General features: G+C 41.7%; 2 protein-coding genes across 2 annotated transcripts in view; one reads left to right on the forward strand and one right to left on the reverse strand.

Moving 5' to 3' along the window:
- Nucleotides 1–11,769, reverse strand: part of RPGR (retinitis pigmentosa GTPase regulator) — a 50,909-nt gene extending 39,140 nt beyond the window's left edge. Inside the window, exons 1-3 of the mRNA XM_062515175.1 lie at nucleotides 11,730–11,769; nucleotides 9,368–9,493; nucleotides 2,381–2,473 (exon numbers count right to left, since the gene is read on the reverse strand). Coding sequence (XP_062371159.1) covers nucleotides 2,381–2,473; nucleotides 9,368–9,493; nucleotides 11,730–11,769 — 259 coding nt within the window. The remainder of the gene's footprint in view (nucleotides 1–2,380; nucleotides 2,474–9,367; nucleotides 9,494–11,729) is intronic.
- Nucleotides 11,770–16,282: 4,513 nt separating this feature from the next.
- The window catches only part of OTC (ornithine transcarbamylase), a 28,293-nt gene continuing 16,839 nt past the window's right edge, over nucleotides 16,283–27,736 (forward strand). Inside the window, 5 exon segments of the mRNA XM_062514969.1 lie at nucleotides 16,283–16,367; nucleotides 17,152–17,214; nucleotides 17,550–17,615; nucleotides 20,045–20,241; nucleotides 20,824–20,905. Of these exon segments, the coding sequence (XP_062370953.1) occupies nucleotides 16,283–16,367; nucleotides 17,152–17,214; nucleotides 17,550–17,615; nucleotides 20,045–20,241; nucleotides 20,824–20,905 (493 nt within the window).

Here is a 27,736-nt window from a genome sequence, read left to right on the forward strand (position 1 = left end):
ACTAGTATATGACTTAACAAATCAGTATTCCCTCAAGATAAGAAAATAGGTCAAACCTTAAAAACTTAAACCACTCAACTTGACGATGGTTACTTCATCCCAATGCCACAGTCCCTGGAATTTGCCATTTATGGGATATGCCTCAAAGAATATATTAAGTTGCAGGATAAAATTAATGATTTACGCTGTCTTCAGTTTTCATTAACAGTGCTATTGTTACTTCCCTCTTAGACTTTTTCCACTATTGTAAACCTCTGAAACCATCCTGTTCCTTTGTCTTACCATCCCTACCTCCCTTCTCTTTTCTGCTCTGTTCTGCTCACTTCCTGATCGCTGACCTCAGTTGCCAAGGGCAGCCCTACCTAGACTAGTGCCTACATTTTTTGCATGTGTCATCCTGTCTCATTTTCAGCTGAGTTACCACCAATGAGAGTGCCATGGCATGCACTTCTTTGCAGTCTGGTCACTTTGAAAGACTGGGAATGTATGTGAGGGGAGTCAGGAGTTATTTTGGTGGGAAAGAGAGAATACAGAGGCTCCTCTTCTCCTCTGACAAGTGGACTCCATTTCAGAAATAGAGAGGAAAAATGTCTCCCTGACTTTTCCATCCTTGCTCCAGTTAGTGTTCATTGTCAACAAATTTTCTTCTGTCACTCATGTCCATGTACCCTATACAATTCTCCAAACCAGGATTATTTTTACATAATAAATATTTCATTGCTTTTCCACTGATTAGTCCACAACAAAGCCAACAACAATCATCCCTTTCACAAACCCTTTTTAAGCCCTTCCAGATCAACTTTCATCAGCTCTTTAACATCCAGATAAAGGTGCCTTCTACCAAGTCACCAAACAAACCTATTAACTTTAGCATGAACTTCCCCTGGTCTGTCACACAGACACAAATTTAATTTGTCCAAATTCAGGTTCCTGCCTCTCCTATCCAACACCTACCACTGCCATCAGGCTGGAACCATAGCATTTCCAATGGTGGCTTCTTCCTACAAGCTTTATATACCAACACTCTTCAACTTCAGAGATGATTGTAATCAGCTCTTCAGAAGCCTGTGCTCCCTAAACTTCCTCCCACTTAGGCTACCAATTGTACATTGTAAGACATGCTATATTTACAATGTTGCTGGTGATTTTTCATAGCCAATTTCATTAATCTCTAACCAAGTCTCAGAAAATATTTTCTCAGAAAACATGCAGACACAAGTATTTGGCTCCAAGCAGAACCTGAAAAGTGCCCTTTCAGCCCCATTCCCAAGGCCAAGTGATGACCATAGGCTAGTGAGTAAAGCTCCGGGAATTCCTCCTGCTGTCTACTGCCAAGAGAAAAAAGACACCCTCCTTGTGGCTCTTTTCAATGGATGCCAAGTCTAGATTGAATTGCTGTCATCTTCTCTTCATCTTTTATTCTCCATTGCAATTCAACAGCAAACCCAAAACTTGAAACCAAATCTATTTAAGCCAAGGTAAGAATCAATCTCTCACATGGCTGACAGAAGATGTGTACCTGAGAGCAGCTGCATTCTCCATCTGAAGAGAGATGGAGGCAGGAGCAAACAAAGGACAGTAGAATAAACTAAATCAGGAAGAACAGAGTTTGAACAAGCAGGATAATTTGTTTTTAACAATAAGCTAACAGATCGATCTGCTGGCAGAAAGAGTGAAGATAAACATTTAATAGTGGAAAGAAATGTGTTAATAGGATAGGTCTGACTTGACATAAGTAAAGGGACAGAAGAAAGTATTGACTTAGCTTTGTTTGACAAGATAAAAACAGCTAGGAAAGATCAAGAAGATCACAGTGCAATGAAAGCATATTTTCCAACATGTGAAAGAATACAGGAATTTATTTTACTGCCTCATAAAAATGTATTAACATTAATGCCCCCTTGGACATTTCTTACACTTGCTAAAAGTGTAGCAAGACTTGTGAAAAGTTTCTGATAGATTTTTTTCATTTACAAAGTTGCTAAGAAAATAGTGAGGCACAGGTTGCACAAGACTGCTAGAACTACAGTTTCTAACACACAGACAATGCAAAGACCAAGCATCTGATTATTGTCTGCAGTAAAAAATGAAGATGTGGATTGTCAGAATAGGCAAACACTACATAAAGTTAGAGCCTTCAAAAATGACAGTATTCTATGTATCTGAAGTAATCCTCAGATGCAAATGTACTCAGAAGCCAAAGTAATGGAAAATCAATAAGGGATCCCTTTGAGCAACCTTCATGATCTTGTGCAGTAATGTGTACACATGACAAATAAATAATCAGTTATTTTGGAACTGCATCACATGAAGTACCTTTTTGCAAGGGTCACCTTTCAGAAAGGCAAAAAGAAAAAAAAAAAGTAAAAATCACACAAACCTTTAACACACGTTGGTTTGCTGACAGTGTTCTTTGATCCTAGTCCTAACTGGCCCCAGTCATTACTGCCGAACATATATAGTTTACCTTTTCCTGAAAAAAATCACAGACAGAAGCCATACAATTGTTTGAATATCTCATTCAAGACAAGATGGTCATTCATTCACAATGAACTTGCCAAACTTCCTTTTTAATGTAAAGTTTAAGTTTGGGCAATTCAATGCGTAAGTGTAAACAATAATTAATATCCTTGCGATTTTACAGTTCAAAAATAGTAATTGCATTGTTTACGTAAGAAATCCCCAGCCAGAAGAAGAAACACCCTCATCTTTAATTGCAGCACAGATGAAGTGCTCTTCAGAAAAAAAAGATGTTGTACTTCTGGGCAGACCCTGCAGTTCAGAAACCACAGTAACTGTAGGCCCCCTTACAAAATAACAGCACAAATAAATGAGCACCCACATCTTTTAGCCCAAAGACACAAATGAATAATGCAGCTATTTGATAAATACAAATTTGTAATATTTCACTGTTTAGGGGGGATATTTCTTTTACTGCTAAATGTCTTCTGTTAAAATTATTTACAAATACACATTTCTGTCAAACGTAGTTTCTGGTAAATTTTCACAAACTGTATTATTTTGTTATTCTGCATATAAAGACAATGCATAAATCATCATGCAGCCAGAGAGTTTTGCAAACCTAAATGCAAACATTAGGTTACAAATGTTCAACAGGGCCAATGCTAGAATCGCCCTTCAGAAATTCCCATGATGTGTCATTGGACTTGCATGTTTGACCATTGCAAACTTATAATTCTGAACAACCAGTGGAAGAGGATGGTATATAAACAGATGAGAATTTTGTCTTCTGAGATGAAAATTACCCAAAACTGACTACTGATAATATCTTAAAATGAACTCATTTAATTTCATTTTTTTAAACTATCACATCTTAGCAAGCTGTAAAGTTCCCACTGGAAAACAAAATCCTCGTTCCAACAGAAATCTTTGCAAAACAATAGAAACTGATTTATCAAAAAAACCCACAAGAAAGCAACATCCACTCCCCAAAACCCCACCCTTTAACAAGAATTAAAAGGACTTCATTTACTTCTGAAGGCCTGCAGAGCTCTGTGCATTAGACTCCATCACAAGTTGTCAACCTCAACAGTAATTTGGTCATAGAGCAAACATAAAGCATGCTGTCACCCTCATCATCCACAATAACCACAACCACAATCCATAATAGCAATTCCATGTAATAATGCCAAAATAATATGGCTGTTCCCAGTGAAGGTTCTGATTGTGATTTACAGAGACTTTGAAGTACAACATTGCAATGTTTTAAATATTACAAAAAAATCATTTTCTAATAAATATCCATTCATTTCCTGAAATATAATCACACAGTTAAAAAGAAAAAAAAATGCACAAATGCTTAACTATAACTGGTAACTAAAATGCCGATGAAATGGTTAGATTTTGCAATTCTTGGCATGTGGGGTTATGTGTCAATATTATGTCTTTCAAAGAAAGCTGGAAGGTAAGACAGACAGAGCTCAAGTTCATGCTCACAGTGTTCCACTAACAGAATTTATATATCCATCCTAATTTTGATAATGCGATCACGTCAAATACATGCAGAGCTGTCCCTGACAGCAAACACACCTTAACAGAAAGGATTTTTATCAGCAAATGACATCTATCCTATATTGGCACAGCTTCCTTGTATCCTTGCTTTACACTTTCCAACTGCTTTCCTAAGACAGCACTACTTCTATGGGAGTATGATGCCAAGCTGCCCTAATTCAATTTAAGCACATTCTCTTTTATCCATGCAAAATTCAAACAAGGTTATGCTTTTCATCCTATAATCTGCTGGGTTTTATATCGGTCTTTAAATTCTCAGGCATTTCTTTGTAATTCAAGAAGCTTAATAGATGAGAGGATTTTTTTCACATTCTTTTACAACTGAGTGACAGCCTTTTATAAGTTCAGGTATCCTAGGAGTATAACAGAAAATAAAAAATCTGGGAAGCAGTTAATTTAGAAAGAGAATGAGAATTAATAGACAGTGCAGAGGAACCTAAACAAATACCTGTAATGAAGCAACACTTCTCAGTCTGTACAGCAAATCAAGTTTCGGAAGAGACATGATTCAGTCTAATCTGGCCAAGAAATCCAATATAATTTTGCATGCAAAAGGCACAATTTTCATAACTGGATACTGAGAAACCCCAGCCATCACCCAGATGCACTAAAACCAACAGCAGACGAGTAGGCAAGGATCAAATTTCAAAATTTCATAAACTTGAATTGCTCTTGGGCTTTTGTTTCCACTTTTTTGCTGTCATCCAGAGTGTGGCCATGTGTCAGGTGGAATGGCTGGCACAAGACAGGTCCAGCAGAGTAAGACTGGGACTCTGGGCAAGAGGGAAACAATAGGATACAATGAAAAGGCCTACGCAGACTGTTTTGGTGATGGAAACATGCTTCCAACTGCAGTGTCCACCTTTATCCTGATGCAAAACTAGAGTATTTCTCCCAAGTATGTGTTCACTGGCAGGTACACCAGCAGATGTTTCACCAACAGCAATTCAGGGCTACCAGGGAAACAAAACACATCCATGTGTAGCAACAGAGGTTTCGTGGGACAATTCAGTGAGAGACTGTTTCCCACCTCATTTCTCATGAATAGTTGCTATCACAACTGTGATTCCTGGCAGCCCCATCAGTCACGTGCACTTCTGGTTCATGAAGTGCTTTTAAAAGTATTCATTGGACAGCTGGGAAATACCAGCTGAAATCCCATATGCTTTGTCAGAGCAGGCAGCCAAGTAATCACCTATGTTTAAAGGTATGTTTTACATATTCCCCCTTTTCTTTTTAAATTATATGAGCATGGGAGAGAAATAAGGTTGGGATTCAATGTACAGACCTTGAATATTTTCTACAAGATCCTTCTGAGAAACTGTATCTGAATAAAACATAAAAGGTAGCATTTTGTACAGAGTAGCAAATGCCAAGGCACCATGATTATTTTTTAATTATTTTTATTTGAGCTGTTTAGTGAATAAATTATGTTAACAGTTGATTTAAAACTCATATAGAAGTCAAATAGATCCCAGGAAAACAGGAGCAGCATCAGTTTTGTTAGACAAGTCACGATATTCTCAGAAACTTTATTGAGGAAACAAGAACAGTCATGCTTAGGACATTTGGCATTACACAAGCAAAACCAACACAGTATGATGCTTGCTCATATACATCACCACAAATGTGTACTACTTATCCTCCACTTGCAGTTGATGCAAAATATACTGTGCCATGTCCTGATGACCTACTGGTAAGCAGAAAGAGTAAAAGAAAACTGGTGACAAAACACCTGGAGAAATTCCAAGGTCTCTTTGTTGAACATTTAATGCCTTACAAAAACTGAAATTATGAGTATACTATCTTCTTGTGGTTCCATAAGCATTTCATTTCATCTTTTACAATTTCTTTTCACTTTTACAGTTGATACTTCTTTCTTTCCTTCTGCCTTCTTTTGTTGGGGGCTTCAATTCTGTCCAGAGCACTGAGTTCAGAAAAGGTCTCTTCATTCATCAGTATCTTCCACCTTGTGAACAGGATCAGTCTCTTTAAATGTGGTTAAGCTGCCTAGGATACTCTAATTGGGGCAAATAAACAGTAAGACAGCTGTTAAATTTAAGAGTTTTGTTGGAAATAAAATTTAATACACAGGCACTGGAAGGAGATTCTTAAAAGTATGAATATTCATACTTCTTCATACCAGCTCCCATGAGGATGAATTAATTGCTTTCCAAAGTCTGCAGTTATAGAAGATGTAGGGAATGAACTATCAATATTCTTGGGCCAAAAAACATGAAAATTAGGCAAGAACCATTATGAAACATGTTACAATTGATGCTGGAATATATATTGGTCATGACTGCATTCAAAACCTAAAGAAGACAACTGCTTAGAAAAATTCCTGCTTGGACATTTTAATCAAGGTTATGCCGATGGTAGACAGCAAAAGAATAAAAAACCAGATTTCAATCCCAAACTTCCTTCCTGGAGAAGAAAACATTTCTTCAACTAGCTCAGCAAGCCAACTCAAAGTCAGCAAGTAACTATTCCTGGTCACTTCAATTCCAACATGCAGCTACAGCATGGAAATAAAGTTTTGGACTCTTAACTCCTGACCTAGAAAGACAAAGGATGAAGTGTTTTACATTTACTTTAAATTTGTCTTTATAAAATTCATATGGGAATATTGATGCTGGATTAGATAAAAGAAGTATTTGAGAAGTTCTGAATATTTTGTTTGAACGCTAAATATAATTTCTTGTACATTTTCTTCATTAGTATTCAGTCATGATTTGGTGCTAGATGCAGCTGTCTCTCCTGCCCAAATCCATCATTAAGGAATGATTTGTATCAGTCTGGATGATTGTTTTATTTATGACTGTTGAGAAATGTTAAGTGTAAAATTGACACATTCCTAAATTTTAATCTACCTCATATTCCCACTGTCCCCTACAAATACAGCTCCCACTCATTCTTTCAAGATGTGGGGGAAAAAAATAGGAGGGGAGAAATTTTGTGACCTGTAAATAAAGACTGAAAGTGAAATGAAGCATGCATTAACACACACCTGCTTGAGATACTTTTCCTTTCTCGCTGATGTTTGTCTTTTATCTCTTCCAGGTCATGTTCAGCTGAAGAAACTCCTGGTTTCCCAAAAGCTCTGTACCCTTCTCAGTAAATTCATTATCAGCATGCACTTCTGGGGCATTTATTCCAGGTGTTACTGCAGCTCAGGGTCATTCCCAAGGGCTTAATTCCACAGTATCATCCAATTCCATCTAACTGCAGGAATGTGAGGTGCACATGGGCATGCACTGGTGTGAAGAACAAATGGGGGAGAAGAGTCCCTTCTTCACTTATTTTTGTATGACCCTTGCAGTTTCTCTACCTTTGCTTCTTGTTGATCCACACTTTACTCTCACTGTTGTCTTTAATTTACAGTGACCCAGAAAACCTTTTGCCACCAAAGAAGTCTTTTACTCATGCTTCTACAGTTGCTGGACTGCAAAAGCTTTGAGGAAATAAAGATCTGATCCTCTAGAAGGCCCCCTGGTGATGCACCTGCCCACTACAACAGCTAAGGCAAGCTACAGAGACACTTTTTGAAACAAGCTGCATATACTAAAATAATGGAGAAGGAGAAATTGTACAGAAATAGTGCTGCATGAAAATCTCTGCAAGATGACTTCTTCAAAAGCTTTATCTAAGTGGTCACTATTACAGTGATGTGGGAATTAGGGGATTGTTGCTGACTGGAGTTAACAGTGCTGCCCAGGCACATACTGGGAGGCAATTTAAATTGACTGGTTTAGACACAGAACTGTATCTGTGTTATTTCAAACTGGGAGTGGACATATAAAAGTATATGCAAAAAGAAAATGCAAAAGGAAAATGCCCCAGTGCCCCAGGTTATATCCAGATTAATTTAATGCAAGAGGTAATTTAATATTATTGGTTCAATCCAAGAAAAAGTGTCAAGCTTTGTTGAAAATAAACTATTAATGCATAATTCATTTCCTGTGAAGTTAAGCTTAAAAAATTCATCATGTAATTTCACCTCAGGGTGTTCTGCAGCCCATGAAATCTATAGTCTTTTTTATCTTACCTGGCATAGTTCTTTCTAAAAATTCAGCATCTTCAATATTGCTTGTGAACATTGCAAGAAACCCTCAGGAAATTATTTAATAAGCAATGACCAATTGGATATTGATAAGCAATAACTACATTCCAATTTAAAAAGTCCTGAAAATACACATTTTTTTTCAACAACAAAGTCCTATTATCTGTCAGCAGTTGATTGTCACTACAATCATCACACATGATCATCCACAGGAGAGTAGTCCCTTCCATGTAAAATAAAATGAACAAATTCTTTAATGAGTATTTCTTCCATCATTTCAAAGAAAAGGAAAAAACTTTAATAATGCTCCCTCTATTACACTGGAGTTTCTTTAAACAATTTTTCCATTTATTTATGATTTTTGTAGGATTTTCTGAAATCCTTTATTGAGTTGCTCTTTCAAGGGTTATTTTCATCTGAGGGTTAACAGTAATTCCAAGCTTCCTTGGAGGGACATAACTGTATTTATTGTCTGGAGGAGATTTCCAGTGAACTTGTGGTGTTCAGCAGTTACTGTTACTTCCATGATATAATATATGTAACATATTAAACATCATCAGATTAATAAGAAACATTCATCCTTTACTAAGTTACACTTATTTAAATCCTGTCAATACACTCAGTTACTACGAACTTCTTCCAGACAGTTCTTGGGCATGTCCTGTGAAAACCTTGAGCAACCTCACACTAACTCCAAAGGCATCCAACAGTTCCCACAAATCATCCCTATCCCCTCTCCCCAGCCTCAATTAATGTATTACCTCAGGATGCAAGTAAGATTCCTAACTTTCAAAGGTGTCCAGATGTATCACCTTTCATTACATAGGTCAGCTTCACTACAAGAAAGACATTTGAGGAGCTGGAATGTGTCCACAGAAGGGTCTGGAGCACAAGTCCTATCAGGGAAGCTGGGGGAGAAAAGGGGGCTCAGACCTTATCACCCTACAACTTCCTGAAAGGAGGTTGTAGCCAGGTGGGAGTCATCCTCTTCTCCCAGATAACAAGCAAGAGGATGAAAGGAAATGACCTCAAGCTGTGCCAGGGAAGTTCTAGACAGAGATTAGGAAAAATTTCTTCATGGAACAGTATGCCCAGGAAAGTGGCTGAGTCACCATCCCTGGTGGTCTTTAAAAGATGTATAGATGTGGCACTTGGGGACATGGTTTGGTGGTGGACATGGCAGTACTGGGTTAATGGTTGGCCTTGATAATCTTAAGGGTGTCTTCCAACTTAAACAATTCTGATTCCATACCCTCCATTTCCAACACTGACCTGTAATAATAGCTGTATGTTCATCTCCACATGATATAAGTACAGGCTTGTCATTTTTGAACCAGAACTTGCTAGGAATATCTTCTGCAAATTTGCTTTTCCCAAATGTGAAAACAGCACCTGATTCTGAAACACAAAAAGATAACGTCAAATTTAATGAAAGCAAATTTTGCCTCACATATTTTGAAATAGACAAGTTCTATCAATTCAGTGGCACATTTTATTTGCTTATTTTTATCTTCTTTCTTCTCTCAGCCTTCAAAGCATGGGTTGGCAAAACTCTCATTTCACCTGAACAGGAGGAAGAACTTCTCTCCTGTGTGAGTGGCAGAACAGTGAAATACGCTGACCAGAGAAGCTGTGGAGTCTCCATCTCTGGACAAAATCAAAACCTGCCTGGACACAATCCTGTGCAACATCCTCTGGGTGAACCTGCTTTAGCAAGGGGGTTGGACCAGACGGTCTCCAGAGTTTTCTTCCAAGCCCAGCCATTCTGTCATTCAATGAGAAGACCATGATCTAAAAAATCTAAACAAAACTATCCCAGAATAAAGTCCAAGCAGCTCTGTGAGCTCTGTCGTCTGCCTGATTTTCTCAATTCACACTTTTCAAAAGTGTTAGCAACATTGTTTCAAAACACAGAATGTTAACTATTTGTTCAGCTTTTGGTTAGGCATGTGGTTTGACAGAAAATACAAGTTCTACAGAAAAATACATAAACTTGCAAGTTAAGTAATTTGTCAAAATCCTCGCAGACAATGTCAGATCAGATATAAAAGCTCAATTACATCTCCTATTTTAAAGTGTCAAAGCCTGTGCTATAAACAGACTTTTTAAAAAACAAAATCAAGAATAAACCAAACCTTTTACTTGTAAATTCTGTTAGCATGTTAACAAATGTTACAAAATAAACACAATAACAGTGGACTTTTTCTGAAAATTACATTGAGACATCTTAGTGCATTTAGTCTCACTGAAAACAATCTCATCAACAATATGCACCCCAGCTCCAAAACCTAAAAGTTCTTTCTTAAACTGTATTTTCATTTAAAATAATTATTTCATGCGAAAGCTTCCCCTATTTCCAAAGATGTTATTTTGTGTATCAGATGGAGCAGACATGTATAAATTGTGCTTATTACTTCACTAGATGTGTTTTTCACTTTCACCTGCTCAACAAGCTTTCTGCAGACAAATGCAAGCTTTTTAAAAGACAGAGTTGAGTATTTCCTTATTTTACCTAAACACACCTACAACTACAGAAAAGCTAAACAGCATCTGAAAATTCTGTTTTAAGTTTTCATCTCCAGCCAGACAGCCACGCACTTCTGAACTTTCTTAGTGATCTCTTTGGCACTTAGAGAGCTCTCTGGTTCATTTATTTTCTCTTCAGAAGGGTTAACATGAAAACATATTATGTTCTTCATTCAATGTATACAAAAAGCTGGTAAGTTTCCCAATGTTTTTTGTACCTCGTTCATTTGACTAAGCCACAATATTTCACACCTGGACACAATTACTGTGCCTGGATCTGGGCTCCTCAGTACAATTGCTCACAAAGCATGTCCGGGGCAGGGGGAGCAAGGATGACTAGGGGACTGGAGCATCTCTTATGAGGAAAGGCTGAGGGATTTGGGCCTCGAGAAGGGACAAGTTGCAGGGAACCTCACTCATGTGTATAAATATCTAAATTTGGGGTGGGTGCCAAGAAGATGTAGCCAGGCTCTGCTCGGTGGTGCTGAGAAATAGAGCAAGAGGCGAGGGGCAGAAACTGATGCTCGGGAAGTTGCACCTGAACAAGAGGAAGAAATTTTTTCCTGTGCAGTGATCGCGCGTGGTGTGGAGTCTCCCTCACTGGAGATATTCCAGAGCCATCCGGACACAATCCTGTGCCATGTCCTGTGGGATGACCCTGCTTGAGCAGGGAGGTGGGACCAGATGACCCACTGATGTCCCTTCCATCCTGACCCATTCTGGGCTTCTGCCATCGGTTCGGAAACTGAATCCCATCAACCGGGTAAATTAAATCCCACAGGAGGCGTTTGTTGTCCCAGCAACGAGCACACGTCCGAACCTTACCCTGGTCCGAACCGCGACACAGAGTAACCACGAATACTCAGAATTAACCGCGCCCCCCCGAGCGCCCGGCGCTGCCCCTTGTCCCCAACGCGGGCCGGGCTGCCCCGTCCGAGCCCCGGCGGCAGCGGACGCGTTTCTCCCCACACGCCGCGAGGCGCCGGCCCGGCGCGGGCCCGCAGCCGAAAGGAGCCGGGGGAGACCGGCAGGGGAGAGGCGGGCAGGGGTCGGCGCAGGCAGACGGGCTCCCCCCGCCCCGGGCGCTTCGAGGAGCGGCCGCACTCACCGGGCACGGGCAGCTCGGTCCCCGCGGCGGGCGCGGCCATGGCGGCCGGGAGGAGCCGCGGGCGGGCCGGGCCGGGGGCAGCGCCGCCTGCCGGCCGGAGGGAAACGGCACCGGGCCCGGCCGGGACCTGAGGGGGGAAAGGGAATGGAATGTGGTACTGGGACACAGGATGGGCTGTGCTGGGAATGGGAATGTGGTACTGGGACACAGGATGGGCTGTGCTGGGAATGGGAATGTGGTACTGGGACACAGGACGGGCTGTGCTGGGAATGGGAATGTGGTACTGGGACACAGGATGGGCTGTGCTGGGAATGGGAATGGGAATGTGGTACTGGGACACAGGATGGGCTGTGCTGGGAATGGGAATGGGAATGTGGTACTGGGACACAGGCTGGGCTGTGCTGGGAATGGGAATGTGGTACTGGGACACAGGCTGGGCTGTGCTGGGAATGGGAATGTGGTACTGGGACACAGGATGGGCTGTGCTGGGAATGGGAATGGGAATGTGGTACTGGGACACAGGATGGGCTGTGCTGGGAATGGGAATGGGAATGTGGTACTGGGACACAGGATGGGCTGTGCTGGGAATGGGAATGTGGTACTGGGACACAGGCTGGGCTGTGCTGGGAATGGGAATGTGGTACTGGGACACAGGATGGGCTGTGCTGGGAATGGGAATGGGAATGTGGTACTGGGACACAGGCTGGGCTGTGCTGGGAATGGGAATGTGGTACTGGGACACAGGCTGGGCTGTGCTGGGAATGGGAATGTGGTACTGGGACACAGGATGGGCTGTGTTGGGAATGGGAATGGGAATGTGGTACTGGGACACAGGCTGGGCTGTGCTGGGAATGGGAATGTGGTACTGGGACACAGGATGGGCTGTGCTGGGAATGGGAATGGGAATGTGGTACTGGGACACAGGATGGGCTGTGCTGGGAATGGGAATGTGGTACTGGGACACTGGATGGGCTGTGCTGGGAATGGGAATGGGAATGTGGGTACTGGTACACAGGATGGGCTGTGCTGGGAATGGGAATGGGAATGTGGGTACTGGGACACAGGATGGGCTGTGCTGGGAATGGGAGTGGGAATGTGGTACTGGGACACAGGATGGGCTGTGCTGGGAATGGGAATGTGGTACTGGGACACAGGCTGGTCTGTGTTGGGAATGGGAATGGAATGTGGTACTGGGACACAGGCTGGGCTGTGCTGGGAATGGGAATGGGAATGTGGGTACTGGGACACAGGGTGGGCTGTGCTGGGAATGGGAATGTGGGTACTGGGACACAGGATAGGCTGTGCTGGGAATGGGAATGTGGGTACTGGGACACAGGATGTGCTGTGCTGGGAATGGGAATGTGGTACTGGGACACAGGATGGGCTGTGCTGGGAATGGGAATGTGGTACTGGGACACAGGATGGGCTGTGCTGGGAATGGGAATGGGAATGTGGTACTGGGACACAGGATGGGCTGTGCTGGGAATGGGAATGTGGGTACCGGGACACAGGATGGGCTGTGCTGGGAATGGGAATGTGGGTACTGGGACACAGGATGGGCTGTGCTGGGAATGGGAATGGGAATGTGGGTACTGGGACACAGGCTGGGCTGTGCTGGGAATGGGAATGTGGGTACTGGGACACAGGCTGGGCTGTGCTGGGAATGGGAATGTGGGTGCTGGGACACAGGATAGGCTGTGCTGGGACAGGGAATAGGAATGTGGGTCCTGGGACACAGGGTGGGCTGTGCTGGGACAGGGAGTGTGGGTACTGGGACACAGGATGGGCTGTGCTGGGAATGGGAAAGGGAAAGGCCTGGACTGGGATGTGGGTGCAGCATCACAGGATGGGCTGTGCTGGGAACAATCTGGGATCACTGTGTACAACCTACACAGGCAGCACCACCATGGCACTTAATGTCCCATCCAGTCTTTCCTTAAACACCTCCAGGGACAGTGGTCCACCACCTCTCTGGGCACCCTGGGGCAGCACTGGGCCTGGCACAGTTCCCCAAACTCCTATGGAAAACTTCTCTATGAAATCAACCCCCACAGTGCCCAGGTGGTGCCCCTAAGTACCCCAGACCTCCTGTTGGCCAGATTGATCCTGGTCTCAGGACCAATGATCTCCTTTTGTCTCTCTTCTCACTTTTTTTAAATTATTCATTTATTTCTCTTGCTACTATGAGACTTATACCAATTTACATGCCATGTGTATAATTTACTAATAAAACTTTGTAATAAAGTTTTTTTGGACCCTCTGGCATTTGCTGTTCCTTTTCCACCACAGGCGTCTGTAAATCTTGGCTGCTCTCTTCCTCTTAGGTGAAACTTGCTCACAGGAGCTTGCTATGAAATTGTTCCATTTGGGAATTGGTATCCTCTGTACAGGTGTGTGGTGGATCAGCCTTCATTGGGCACCAGCTGCCCACCAAGCCACCTCATGTCTACCCCTTCGCAGCTGGATAGGGGAGAGAAAATAAGACAGGAAGCATAGGTTGAGAGAAGGCAGTTTGCTAGACCAAAAATGAAAGGTTGCATGCACAAAAGCAAAGCAAAAAAAACTAAGATTTTTTTTTTTCTCCTCCCCATCAGCAAGTAATGTGCAGCCAATTACCAGGAAGCAGGACTTAAGTGCCTCATCTTTGCTCCAGAAGGCACATATTGTAAAATAAAGAGTGCTCCCCCTTCCTCGTTTCCTTAGCTTTTATATCTGAGCTGTCATCATATGATTAAAAATATCCCTTTGGTTAATTCGAGTCAGCTGTCCTAGCTGTGTCCCCTCTCAAGATCTTGTCCACCCCCAGCCCACTGATTGGTGGTGGGAAGCTGGAGACACAGCGCTGATGCTGTGCCAGTGCTGCTCAGCAGTACCCAAAAATTTTGGTGTGGTATCAACACCTTTCTAGTTAGGAGTGCAGAGCCCAGCACTGTGAGAGCTGCTACGGGAAAATAAACTTCAGCTCAGCCAAACCTGGTAAAAGGTGTGACCTTATAAGAGGCATTGGTACTGTCCCCTCCCTGGGAGGCTGCAGGACAAGACTGGCGGCCTTGGCACCTCGACCACATTTGCTTTGTCTGCTTTTTTCTCCTGGGCATCACTAATGACACAAGCTGAGCCCCCAGGGGCTTGAAGGTCATGGGAGTTATTTGCCAGACGACAACCAAGAGGGAAAACATGGCCTGACATTCTTCTTTTCTTCCCTTCTCTTTCTTCTCGTTCTTCTCTTTCTTCTCTTTCTTCTCTTTCTTCTCTTTCTTCTCTTTCTTCTCTTTCTTCCCTTCTCTTCCATTCCTTTACTATTAATTTCTTTTGGATTTTACTTCTTTTTGACATTTCCCCTGACAACTGATTCATTTCCCGAGCATCTCAGGGTTGGTTCAGCGTGAGGGGTCCTGAACAATCCCATCAGGAGCTTTCACACTACATGACGTTTTCACAGCTGTCTGTCTTTCCCAGGGAGTCAAACTTTCTCTCTGTATGTTTTAATTATAAGTTCCTTGCATTGTAATTTTAACATATCACCCTCTCTGACAGATATGCCATCACCTTGATTTACACTGGTGCATCTCTCCTTGCAGGAAGGAGGAAATGAGAAAGTAATGGTCATATTTCAAAACCACCTACAGTGCAGGTGGCATAAAATCTTATCTCACAATTATATTTGAAGGTAGAAACTTTAATGAAATCACTTTAGTATTTAGCAATTGACCTCCTTCAGATTATACGGCAAGCAGTTTAGCCTAAGGAGGTAGGTAGGCTGCAATATTTCACTTTCTGGGCCCACACTGTTTAACACTACTGCAGCATAACTAAAAACTTGGGAACTTGGTCCAAAAAAACCCAAAACAACCCAACCAAAAAAAAAAAACAACAAACAAACAAAAAAAGCCCCCCAAAAAAACCAAACAAAACCCAAACAAAAACAAACAAAAAACAAACAAAACAAACAAAAAAATCCTCCCTCTCCAAAACCCAGGAAAATGTCAATTTCTTTAATGCAGACTACTTCATTATTATCAGGGTCCCAAAAGCATGAATAAGTCTTTATGCCTTTCCCAGTTCCATACCCATGGGCCCAGAACCCTAATTTTGGCTCAGCTCAGGGTCAGCAGTCCCTGTCTGGGCTGTGCTGGAGCCCCATGGCCACAGTCCCATCCCCAGGGGGACCATCCTGCTCATGCTGATCCTGCAAGTCTTCTTTTGCCTTTCTTTATCAGCACATGCTCCTGTACAAATATTTAACACTAAATAGCTATGAAATAGTATTTACACAGGTATGATATGACATGGTGAGCCCACACAGAAAAGCACAAACTGCAAGTGGTGCAATGGGCCCTGGGAGAAATCTCTGTATCTGTAGGGTTTGATCAAAGAAAAGGTTCAGGGTCAGCCCCAGCCTGGCCCAGCCCTGGCTGGAACAGCCAAAACAAGGACCTTCGTTCTCGGTATTCCCTCATTTGCACAGCAGCACAGCTCACTCTCTGCTTCCTACTCCTTCCTTTCTCATAACTTTATTTGTGGATTAAGAGAAGTCTTAATGAAAACAGAAGATGCTGTTTAATGGGAGGAATTTTGTCAGCATTGCAAAACTAGCAGGGACCAGCAAGCAACTGCTGCGACAGTTTTGGTGAGCTTGTCCTTTAATTTTATCTCATGTGTGGTGTTTGCTCAGAAACCTGGAGTCAAAAGTCAAAATGGAATACCATTAATTTGTTCTGTGGGATTTAGCTGCAAAGTCAGGAAGGAATGTTTATTCTTGAGGTCAGTGCGTGCTGCAGGTATTGTAACCAGTACATAATTGAATAAAGTACAGGTAATCTTTCTCCATGTAGACATACAGGCGTATATCATGGCCAGTTTGGGTGGGGAATTCTCTCCTTGAAGCAGTAAGGTGAATCTCTGCCTCATTATTTTGTGTCTCTATACACCCTGGAGGCATGCAGGAAAAGCATGATGTGGTGGGAGATTCAAAGTCATGCAGGCAGACCTGCCTCTGTGACCTGGCTGTGGGTTCTTTCTGCACCCACATAACTGTGCTTGTCCCCTCTGATTTCAGGAAAGTACCTGTATGCAGTGTTTCACTAAGCTGCTTCTCAGGTTTGTCACATCTCCAAAAACCAGCTCAAAATTTTAGAGCTGAAACTTAATTCCATGTTTTCTAATGGCTTTTAGTCAGCTTCAATTAGAATAGAATTAACACTTGTTACATAGCAAGTGACTAGCTCTAGAAAACAATATGCAGAAATTTCACATTCACAGGAATCCTAATATGCAATAAGTAATTTTTTTTTATCACTTCTACATTACATCATATGAGAAACAAATGTTTTCCAAGTTCTATGATTTATTGGCTACAGTTTTAGAGTGGCCTAAGGCTGAATGTTTATTTTTTTAAATGAATTTTGGATTTTTACTGCAGCAAATTGGGAAATTTCTGCAGTTAACAGAGATGATGAAAAAGCAAGTTTGGAAAACAACTGTAGTAAAGCTGGTTTTCCGAGGAAGTAATCTTATTTGTTAAGTTCCACTCACAGCACTGTAATTTTTGGTGGGTTTTTTAAAATTATAGCATAATGTTGGAATAAGCTATCACCACTGTCTGTGAGTATTACCAGCTAAGCACTCTGTGTTTGATGTGCAAGATAACCTAATGTCTGTGAGTCTGTGCTAATTGTCCAAAGTTATGCTGTCCCTGCTCAGAAAGGAAGAAGCCAAAATTGTTTTATCTTGCAATTCTGCCCGTTACATTTTAACTTTGGTATGTTGTCCCATGCTCCTACTCTGGAATTAATTTTTCCATTTCTGCCCCTCTTTCAGATATGGAGAACAGGGAAGGGAACAAATTTCTTGAAGGTCATAGCAATAAAACAGAATCTTCAAGAGGTCAGGAGCACATCTCTAGTCCAACTTTCTGCTTGCAGCCTGTCAAACACCATATGAAAGCAGCTATGTGTTTGCTTAGCCACATTTTGAAAATACTTAAGGATGGTTATTCCAAATCCTCTCTGGGTAACCAATTTAAGTGCTTCACTATCTGCCAGTGGAGGAAATAGTGGTGAATGTTTCTCAGTCCACTTCTAAATCATGCCAGATGGTGAAACAAAACCAATGAACAGAAGTTGTCTGACAAATTGAGATTAGATAATCTCTAAATCCCTTGAAGTAGTTGCAGGTTGAAATAAGAAAAACAAGGAGCAACCCCAAAGATGTTCTGGAAAGAAGGAAGCAGAGGAGAGTTGGAAGCAACAAGCAATTGCATGGATTTTAAAGCAATTTAAAGTTTGGGTTTTTTTTCCCCCACAAACAAGTTAAAAAAGCAAATCCCTGTTCTGAAAACTTAAAGTAATTAAAGAAATCCCAGTTACAAAACCATTTTCCTTCAGAATATATGCAATATAAATTAAAGCAAATCCTGTGATTATTAACTAAGTGTCTTGGTATTCAAGAGTGGATTTCAGTATCTTATCTTGGTGGGCTGTTTACCACGGTGTGGTAGAAACTCCCTGACCCATGAATGCCCATACACTTGTTTCCCTTTTCTTCTTCCCTCTGCTTCGAGCTGCAAATGTCTTTGAAAACATCCAGCAGACAAACATTTGCTGTCTGCTCTGGGAGCCCACACGGCTTCAGGACCTTGTCACCTTGTCACCTTGTCACCTTGTCACCTGCCCAGCTCCCTTGAGAGGCACGGCAGAACCAGCACCTCAGGAGCCTCGGCAATTCCCCTCTGTGATTCATGGCACACACTGCAATGGTCTGGAATTCCAGTTCCAGCAAGGAAAAGGTGTCCCTTCCCTCTAAGGCAGAGCTCTGAAAGGGCTGAAACCCAAGCACAGCAAGATCTTACAATGACATTTCAAGACCAGCCTTTGTAACCTAATCAAGGGCTGTTTTAGCACATGGACTGGGAAAATGATGTGGTGAGGCTCTTTGGCTGGAGCTGCCATGGGTACAGATGGACACCAGGAAAGAAACAGAGCAGGCAAAGAAAGGCAGAAGAGAAAGGAGGACACAAAGAGTGCTGAGCTGAGAAGGCAGCACTCTGAAAACCGAAGTTGAACCTACTGAAAAGGGACAGGACAGAAATAGAGAATTTGGAAATGGCTTAAACCCAAGGGGAACAAGATCCCTGAAGTCCAGCCCCCATCCCTGGCCTGCAGCTGCACATGGAGCATCTGCCCACAAGTCCCTGGCTGTGTCCATCAGGCCAATGGTTTGTGCCCGGTTTAGCCCACCCTCCAAAGCCAGGGCTCTGCAGCACGGGGCTCAGGCTGCCACGTGGGACTGTCCAAAGCCTCACAGGGGTATATCTGGGCATATTTTCCTAGCTGTGGACTTCAGGGCTTGACGATTGGCAGACACTGCATCTGAGCTTAGTCTCAATGGTGAGCTGCAGGGAAATATAAAACACAAATACAACTGGAAATAGAAAAGTATTAGCTGCACTCAGTCCACTTCCTTGCACTGCTTTGGTCTCCATTTCATTAGATCAGTCTAAAAATGCTGACTTTAAATAAAAGGACATGTTTAGCTCATACCCACCGAAACATTAGCAAGAGTACAGTGTGAGCTGTGTACTGCTAAGGAGGGCTGTAAGTACAGAGCCAGAGAAAGAGCTGAACTGCCACATTTCCCTTTTAATCTTACCTGTGAAACATGGGCTTGGACAAGAATTTCAGTGAGGTACCTCATTCTAAGCTAGAGGAAATTTGATCATGTAACTTCTGTGGGTGATTATCGACATCCAGTTTCATGTGATTCTGAAGTCCTAAATCTGGATGGAGGCCAGAATACACTGAATAAACACCACATGTCCAGAATGTCTCTTGTGTGGTACAGTCAGGCTGTTTTCTTGGGGTTTTTTACCATTTTCCCCAGTGTAATGAAGAGATTTCATACACATTGATAGAAATACCACCTTTTGTGAGAGTGGGATTGGAATGTGGCAAGTGTCTACTCATGCACAGAACAAAAAGGAGGGGGAAGCAGCACTGAGATCCATTTCTGTTATTCTGTCCCCTGAAAGGGCAGCTTTGGGGTCTACATGTAAGTAATTTTACCAGATTCTGAATGGCTTTATTTGGCAGGCAGCATGCAGTTTCCATACGCATCTCAGAAGACAGAAGAAAATACATCTAATGTACATTTTATAAAACAATTTGAAACATTATTACAGTGGCCATAGAGCGGCGTGCTGTGCCTGTCTGACAGAAGGAGTTATTCAAACTAATTAACACAGCCTATCAGGATGATCCAGCTGGGTCAAGTGTGGGGAGTGGGAGAGATTTCAGGCGCTTGCTCACTGGCTTTAGCAACTCCATTTAGCATTGAATGGCGAAAAAATACACATTTTTCACTCTTTTGACACAGGTATGGCACACCAGCTCAAATGAATGTTCATCTGAAAGGTCGGGACCTCCTCACTCTACAGAATTACACAGCTGATGAACTGAAGTATTTGCTGTGGATGGCATCAGATTTGAAACAAAGGATAAAGCACAAAAGAGAGGTAAAGTGACAACTGTCATTTATGTCCCTCAGATGCTGAAAGAAATACTGTTCTGAAGAGTATTGTGAAAAAGCCTTTCAGCTGTCTTGTCCTAAACAAAATCTCCTGAGGTCTTAAATACTGTAAATCGAGTACAACAAATCAAAGAGCCTTCCTGTAAAGTGTCCAGAGATATTCTTTGAACACTTCAGAGGACTTTGTGAGTGGGAAGGTTAAATAGGTTTGTGGAGCTAACTCCCTGTTGTCAGCTAACCCCATCCATCCACACACAGTGTACATGCAGCACTAAATGTAGGAAATGGAAAATGCTTCCTTGCATGGGATTGAATCAGTATCTGAGATCTACTTAATGCTGGCTCAAATTGAATGCCAAAATTCAGTTGCTTTTGGGTCTAGAATTACTTCTTTGCATTTAATCTTTCCACTGCTAATAAATTCATTGAAGGGCAGGAGAACAAAACTACAGGTAAAAAAACCCCAACACTTTTGCAACTTTTCTAAGGGTGAATTAAAATGTGCATTAAGTATTTCACACTTTAAAGTGTATAATGATTATAAAATTGAATTACCTTCATGTTTCAGTATTTGCCTTTGATGCAAGGCAAATCTTTGGCCATGATTTTTGAGAAGAGAAGCACAAGAACAAGATTATCTGCAGAAACAGGTAGGTCTGAGCAGTGGCACAGTAAGACTTTATATGAAACTGAGTGTGTACTGAAAAAACACTGCATATTTTTGCATTTAGCAATTTCTACTCAGGAGATACCTAAACTTTGAAAGCAAAAATAAGAACAGAATTGTGGCTATTTGTATTTCACCTTGCATATTAATTTTGCAAGCACATGGCTTTGATCACTGAAATTTTGCCAAAATCTTCCAAAACACATTGGATCAGAAATAAAGTAACAGGCAGAAATAAGCATTTCTGGTGTAAGCTCCTAGCTGTACTGGCAAGATGTACATTTTTTAGTCTCTACTTCAGTAACACCACAAATTTAATTTTGTGCAAGCTGTAATAAATATTTTTCTAATTTAATATGCATTACCATTGTTACATTTCTAAGTATATGTTTAGGCTGGGAATCATAGTAATGCCTTGATATAAATTTGGGGGGGAAATTAGCATGATTACTTACCGGGGAAGATAACTTGATGGAGACTCAAGGGTATTAGCCTAATAATATCAGGCACTGGAATATTTTTCTTTTAGGTTACGGTCCTGCAAACACTGAAACACATTCATACTATATCGTTATTTACATGATAGTTGTTCTGAATTCAATGGCACTGCTGAAATAAATCACTCATCAATCAATCATTCATAGCAAGAAATAACTCTGAGCTAGTGATGCATCAAGGAAGAACTTCTCTCTTATTTAAGTTGATCCAGCATCCCTCAATTCCCCCTAGTAAAAGAACAGGAAACCTGTGGAGTATTCACATTTCTTTACAAGCTGTAAGAGAGAAAGTAGAAATAATGGAAGGAGGAGGCAATATATTAACTCCAAGCATTTCTGAATTTGCCTTTGTATTGTCTGGCACAGCCATTTGCCTGCTGATCCTGCTCTTTAAGCAGACTTGTTGTTGCTTTCTGTTTCCTCCAGATAATGAGGACTTGCTAATGTGCATTCCCTCTCTGTAAAGACCACCCATCTTTTAATTCCTGAGTTTGCAGTCCAGTTTCTTGTTACTTGCCATCCTGGTATATGGCCAGGTAATGAATTCTCTGGATGTGTTTATCCTTCCTTCTTCTGTATTCTGAGGGAAACACTTCTTAGTTCTTGGCTTTTGAAGACTTATGGAAGGGGGAAGCTCAGGAAAGTTCAAATGAATTAACTTAAGGATGGGAGTTAATGCACATAAATTCATCCAAGGGAGAATTAAATTCCAGTGAAATAAAATAAATTTGTTTCTGAGTGAGAGCTTCCACAGGGAGTTTAATGCAGTTTAGCTTCTGTGCATTAACTTTACACCTTCAATTAATTGGTCTTAAGTCTGTTAAGCTTAAGACTTTGCTTCAAAGGCAGACTCAAGTTTTTCTGTCCACAAAAACTATATACATTTCAACTGCTTTTTTAACATAAATTATTCCCTTCTTGGAATTTCTAACTCAAAACAAATGTGGAGCCACATGTGTTCCTTTTAGCTAAACAAGATAATTTAATACCAATTTTCTAATGTCTAGTGAAAGAGGACAGATGCAGCGGATTGAAGTGTTTATTTATAAAGTTCCTGAGTCATCTCAAATAGCACTTCCCAAGAGTTGCCCCTTCAATAACTTGAGAGAGGTCACTTGTAGGGCAAGGTCATGGGGGTGAGATAAATCTAAACAAACTTTGCAACCCTCAGGAACAGCTAAATCAGTGGATTTCATTACAGAGTAGAGACTTGGAAAGCACTGATTACAAAATCTTCTCTGTCCAGTGTCTAGGAGTTTGTTGGGACATAATTAACACCATGGAAATCTTTTCAGAATTCCTACTGTCCCTGTGCTTATAAAGAACAATATTAATGAAAAATAAATAAACAGAATGGTTGAAGTTGGAAGTAATCTCTGGAGGTCATCTGGTCAAATCCCCTGCTGAAGCAGGATCTTCTAGAGCCAGTTGTCCAGGACCACATCCAGAAGTCTTTTGAATATCTCCAAGGATGGAGATTCCACAATCTTCTGAGGCATCCTACTGCTCAATCAGCTTTTCAGTAAATACAATTGACTGTTTGGAGGAATCTTCCCAGTTTGCGCCCATTGCACCACTGAAAAACATCTGGCTCTCTCTTCTTTGTCTCCTCCCTTCAGATGTTTATTACATACATTAGCAATATTCCTCCTGAGCCTTCTGTTCTCTAGGCTGTGCTGCCCCAGATCTCTCAGTTTTTCTTCTCATATAAAATATGCTTCAGTCCCTCAGCCAATTTTGTGACTCTCTGTTAACATGGACGTCTACCAACTGTATCCAATATGTCCATGTTTGTCACACTGAAGACCCCAAATCCAGGCTCTTGAGGTCTGGTATCACCAGTGCTGTATAAAGAGGAAGGATCACCTCCCTCCACCTCCTGGCAGTGTTTGTCTGGTGCAGTCCAGCACACCATTCGCCACCCTTGCTGGAAAGGTACACACACTGCTGGACCATGTCCAATTTGCTGTTCACCAGGACCCCCAAATCCTTTTCTGCCAAGCTGCTTCCCAGCTGGGAGCTCTCCATCACATCCTGGTGCATGGGGCTATTCTTCCTCAGGTGAAGGATTTTGCATCTCTCCTTGCTGAACTTCATGGGGCTCCTGTCAAACCATTTTCCCAGCCTGTCAAGGTCCCTCTGGACAGCAGCAGGACCCTATGATGTACCAGCCACTCCTCCCAGTTTTGTGTCATCAGCAGACTTACTGAAACTACACTTGGTCATTGAGACCCTTAACACAGTTGTTAAACAGGACTGGACACAAGTGGACCCCTAGGGTACTGCTGTCACTGGTCTCTCACTGGACTTCGTACTGGTGGTCACCACTCTCAGGCCTGGCCATTTGGAAAGTTCTGAACCCATCCCATGCTCTTCTCATCCAACCCAGGCATCCACAGCTTGGCCAGGAGGATCTCATGGAAGACACTGTCAGTGGACACAGTGAAGTCCAGGCAGAAAAAAACCCACTGCCCTCCCGTCATCTACCAGGCCAGTCATAGAATCACAGAGGCAGATCAAGCTGCTCACTCATGGTTTCCTCTTGGTGAAACCATGATGACTACTCCTGATGATTTTCTTGTCCTTAATCTGCCTAGAAATTGGTTCTAGGATTAGGTGCTCCATCACTTTCCCATGGATTGAGGTGAGGCATCTTAGTTTGTATTCTCTGGCTCTTCCTTCTTGCCCTTCTTTAACTTAGGGGTGACATTTTTGCATTTCTCCTGGTTGTCCAGATTAATTAAAGTTTATCAAAACATTAATTTATGATGCAGTGTAATAGAGCAGTTGATATTTAAGGTTTCCCGACATCCTGTTTCTCTGAACTGTTTCATTCTAATGACATTGCAAGTGTACTGAATAATGCACTGCTCCTTGGGGTATAATTCATTGCCTCTTTAATCTTGTCCTAATGTATATTTCTGAAACCCCTATAATTTTACCATTTCTAAGATAAGTAGTGATGCTGTAAGTTTAATGCATGACTAGAAGCAACTTCCATAGAGTAGTGGCAAAGTAAATCCAGTTCTGTGAGCCTAGTGGATTTATTTCTATCACTGGCTATTTTATTAGAAAATGTGACATATCTGCTATTACATTGGAAAATGTCACCTCTTCACAGCCAGAATCCCATACCCCTTCTGCATAAAACCTTGTGTACTTTTTGAAAACAGAACTATTCACATGGTCATATATTACTTGTAAAATAAACATCCTCAGGCATTGCACAAAAGTGAATGCCCTGTTTTTGTTATAGCTTTGGTGTAAAATATTCTGATTGTCACTGTTGCTCTTAAAATATACAGCTGCAGTTATGTTTTAGTGAGTAAGCCATAAATAAATCCAACCATTTCACAGACACTGAATGCAGACAATATTTCACAGGGTAGAAATGGAGAGGAAGCAGTGCAGGTAGGAAAGCTCATCCTACCTTCTCTTGTTGTGCACTGGTCTATACAAGATTTTAACAGCCTTACAGGGGTCCAGTGCCACTGGTTTTGGTGGAATTACTCCCAACCCACTGCTCCTACACAGTGGGGTGAGATGAACATTATGGCCATGCCTGAAGACGGCTAAACAGAGTCACAGAAATAATTGCATCATAGCATATGAACTAAAGCAGAGGGGATGTTTATGGCAGGGGTTCAGGGTCTGTTTTTTTGTTGGCGTGGCTAAGTATTATTTAGCTTGGCCTCATTTCAGAGTGCCCAAATGCACTCTTAGTTTACTCTCCTCTTAAAAGGATGGCTTAAAAATAACTTTGTAAAACTGCTTATCAGTTTTTAGCTTCTGCTTTAGGAATATTCAGCAGTTGCTGCCTAGGAGACTTTTCTGTAATCAGTCTAAATGGAAAAGTACTTTCTATTTTGTAAGTCCGGGCAAGCAATGAGGAAATTAATAAATGCAAATCCTTATGTCTTGAAATTCCGAAAAAGATTCTTCCTTTGAGTCTGAGAAGATGACTGTGTGTGTCTCCTGGTGACAAACCCAGAACTGCGCAGCCAACCTGTGAGCTGAGGGATTCATTTTGGCTCCCATGCCCCATGCAGCAGGGGCAGCCTGGGACGAAGATTTCACTCATGTCCTGTCTGAAAGAATCTGCATGAGTGGGGTCAATAATGTGCCACAGCATGAAATGTGAAAACTAACAGTAGTGAGAAGCGTGGACATGAGGTAATAATCTGTTTTGGATTTGACGTATGAACGTTTAGTAGTTTGTTGAAGATACCATGATTCCTGTAAATATTTAACTTGTGGCTTTGGATATGACCAGGTTGTTACAAAAAAGAGGATTAGTTCTCCCAGTTTAACACAGCACTCCATTGTTTATTTGCTGAATTGGTGCCTGCACATCTTCAAAAGTCATCATATTTTTCACTTTCTAATGGTATACTGGATGAAAGAATCTGGAAAAGATTCTGTTTCGGCGACTATATACAATGCTGAAGGACAGAGCTCCTGTATTTCCAGATGGAAAATTTTGGATGGAAGTATGTTCCCAGGCCCTGCTCAGATGGCCAGTTATGAGCAGAAAGCCCAACACATCAGGGCTCTGCTATGCACACGGACTCCAGGTGGCAGCTCTGACTGGGCTGCATGGCATCTGGCAACTCTAAATAAATGTTCAGATTTCCATTTTTTTTTACCTGGGCATCATTTATAGAAAAACAGAATATGTCCATTGGAGCCTGCCTGGACTGTGAAATCATCTACCAGAATGTATGCATTTAGAATCCTAAAATGCAGAGTTGCTCTATTGTGTGGAACTTGCAGGAATACCTCACAGACATAATTCTATATGACTCAAAAAAAATCCACAAGAATGTGGGAAGGAAAAGTTACTGCCAACAACAATTCATCCTTGAGGTCTTGACTTTAAAATTTGCACTGAATAAACAGGCTGTAATGTGTAGTTTGCAGACATTTTCCTGTAAATTGTGTTTGTATCTGAACTGCAGCAGGGAGATGAAAAAAGTAATGTAGAATAAATGATGCCTCATACTTAAAACTTTGCTCTATGTGACTTGCAATATTGCTGAGAGTTGGAGCGATCCTTACTGAAAACAACAAGCAATTAAAAAGGGCCCCTTCAGCGAAATGAGTGTACAGTGGCTAGAGGGACCAGAAATTTGCCCTTCAAGAGGTACCTAAAGCATCATTACTTTTAATATGACATTTAAGTAAATTGAGGTAGTCCAAAGACAATTCTTTTCCAGTACTGTTTATATCTATTGTCCTTTAAACTCTAGATACTGGCTGAACAGATGGAAAGAAGTAGACCTCACCTCAATCCTGCTGTCAGCAGGAGATGGAAGTTAATAAGGGTTGCTCTGTGTTAGGGGCCCAGCTCTGGGGCCCACACCTGCTGGTTTTATCTGTGAAAGGTTTCACTGTTCAGTCCTGGTTTAATCCTCTTTTAAAGAGCAGCTGTGGGACGAAGTTTTTAATCTATGGCAGACCTGTACAGCCGCCGTTCTGAAGCTTCAGTGCAGAATCTGTCAGCAGTGCCATCTAATGGATACAGCCAGCCTGAGCAGCTTTTGACCTTCTATTTATTTCTTCCTTTTCCACCTTTTTTTCCTCTCTCTTTTTTATTTTTTTTTTTCCTAACAGAACAAAATTCATCAGCCTCTCCAAGACATCACAATTTGGTAAATGAAGTGGGGGATCTCTACTCTTCTGTGCTGTATGCAGCCTTTCTCTTCCTGGCAGTATAAACATGGGTTTTTTCTATATTTTTGTCACAATAAAAGACTCACACCCCTACAGTGTTGTCTCAACAAGGATGCTTTGTCCATACTAAGATTCTCTAGGAATTTCCTTCCTCAGAAATGCAAGTGATAGGGCAGGATCTGCCTGCAGAAGAATTCTTTACTGGAAGGGAGTTGTTCTTATCACACAGAAAATGCTGTGTACAGCCCAGTTCTAGCCCTACACTTTGTATATCCCCAGCTGTGGGACCCTGTGTCCCGTGCTAGGCTTATGCTGAACCACTTGTGACACTTCATAAAACAGCCCCATCAGGCCTCATCCTCCCAATGTGTGGCCATGAGGGACTTTACACTCAGATTTCAGTAGAAAGAGGCTTCAGACTTAAACCAGGCAAAGGCAGAGAGACTCAGATGTTGGTGAAAAGATGTTTTCTTCACTATCTGTGTTAGATGGTTGCTTGTGATAATTTTCTACTGGTGGTGCAATTAAAATCAAGCAGCAGAGAACCTGAGAGTTGCCCTTAACATGCAATTTCTCTTCATCTAAAACACTGTTCAGACTCTTTGTTCCCCAAAGTGTTTTCTATTTTTAAATGATGGTCAAGT

The sequence above is a fragment of the Cinclus cinclus genome, chromosome 2 (assembly GCF_963662255.1).
Source record: "Cinclus cinclus chromosome 2, bCinCin1.1, whole genome shotgun sequence".
Taxonomy (NCBI): domain Eukaryota; kingdom Metazoa; phylum Chordata; class Aves; order Passeriformes; family Cinclidae; genus Cinclus; species Cinclus cinclus.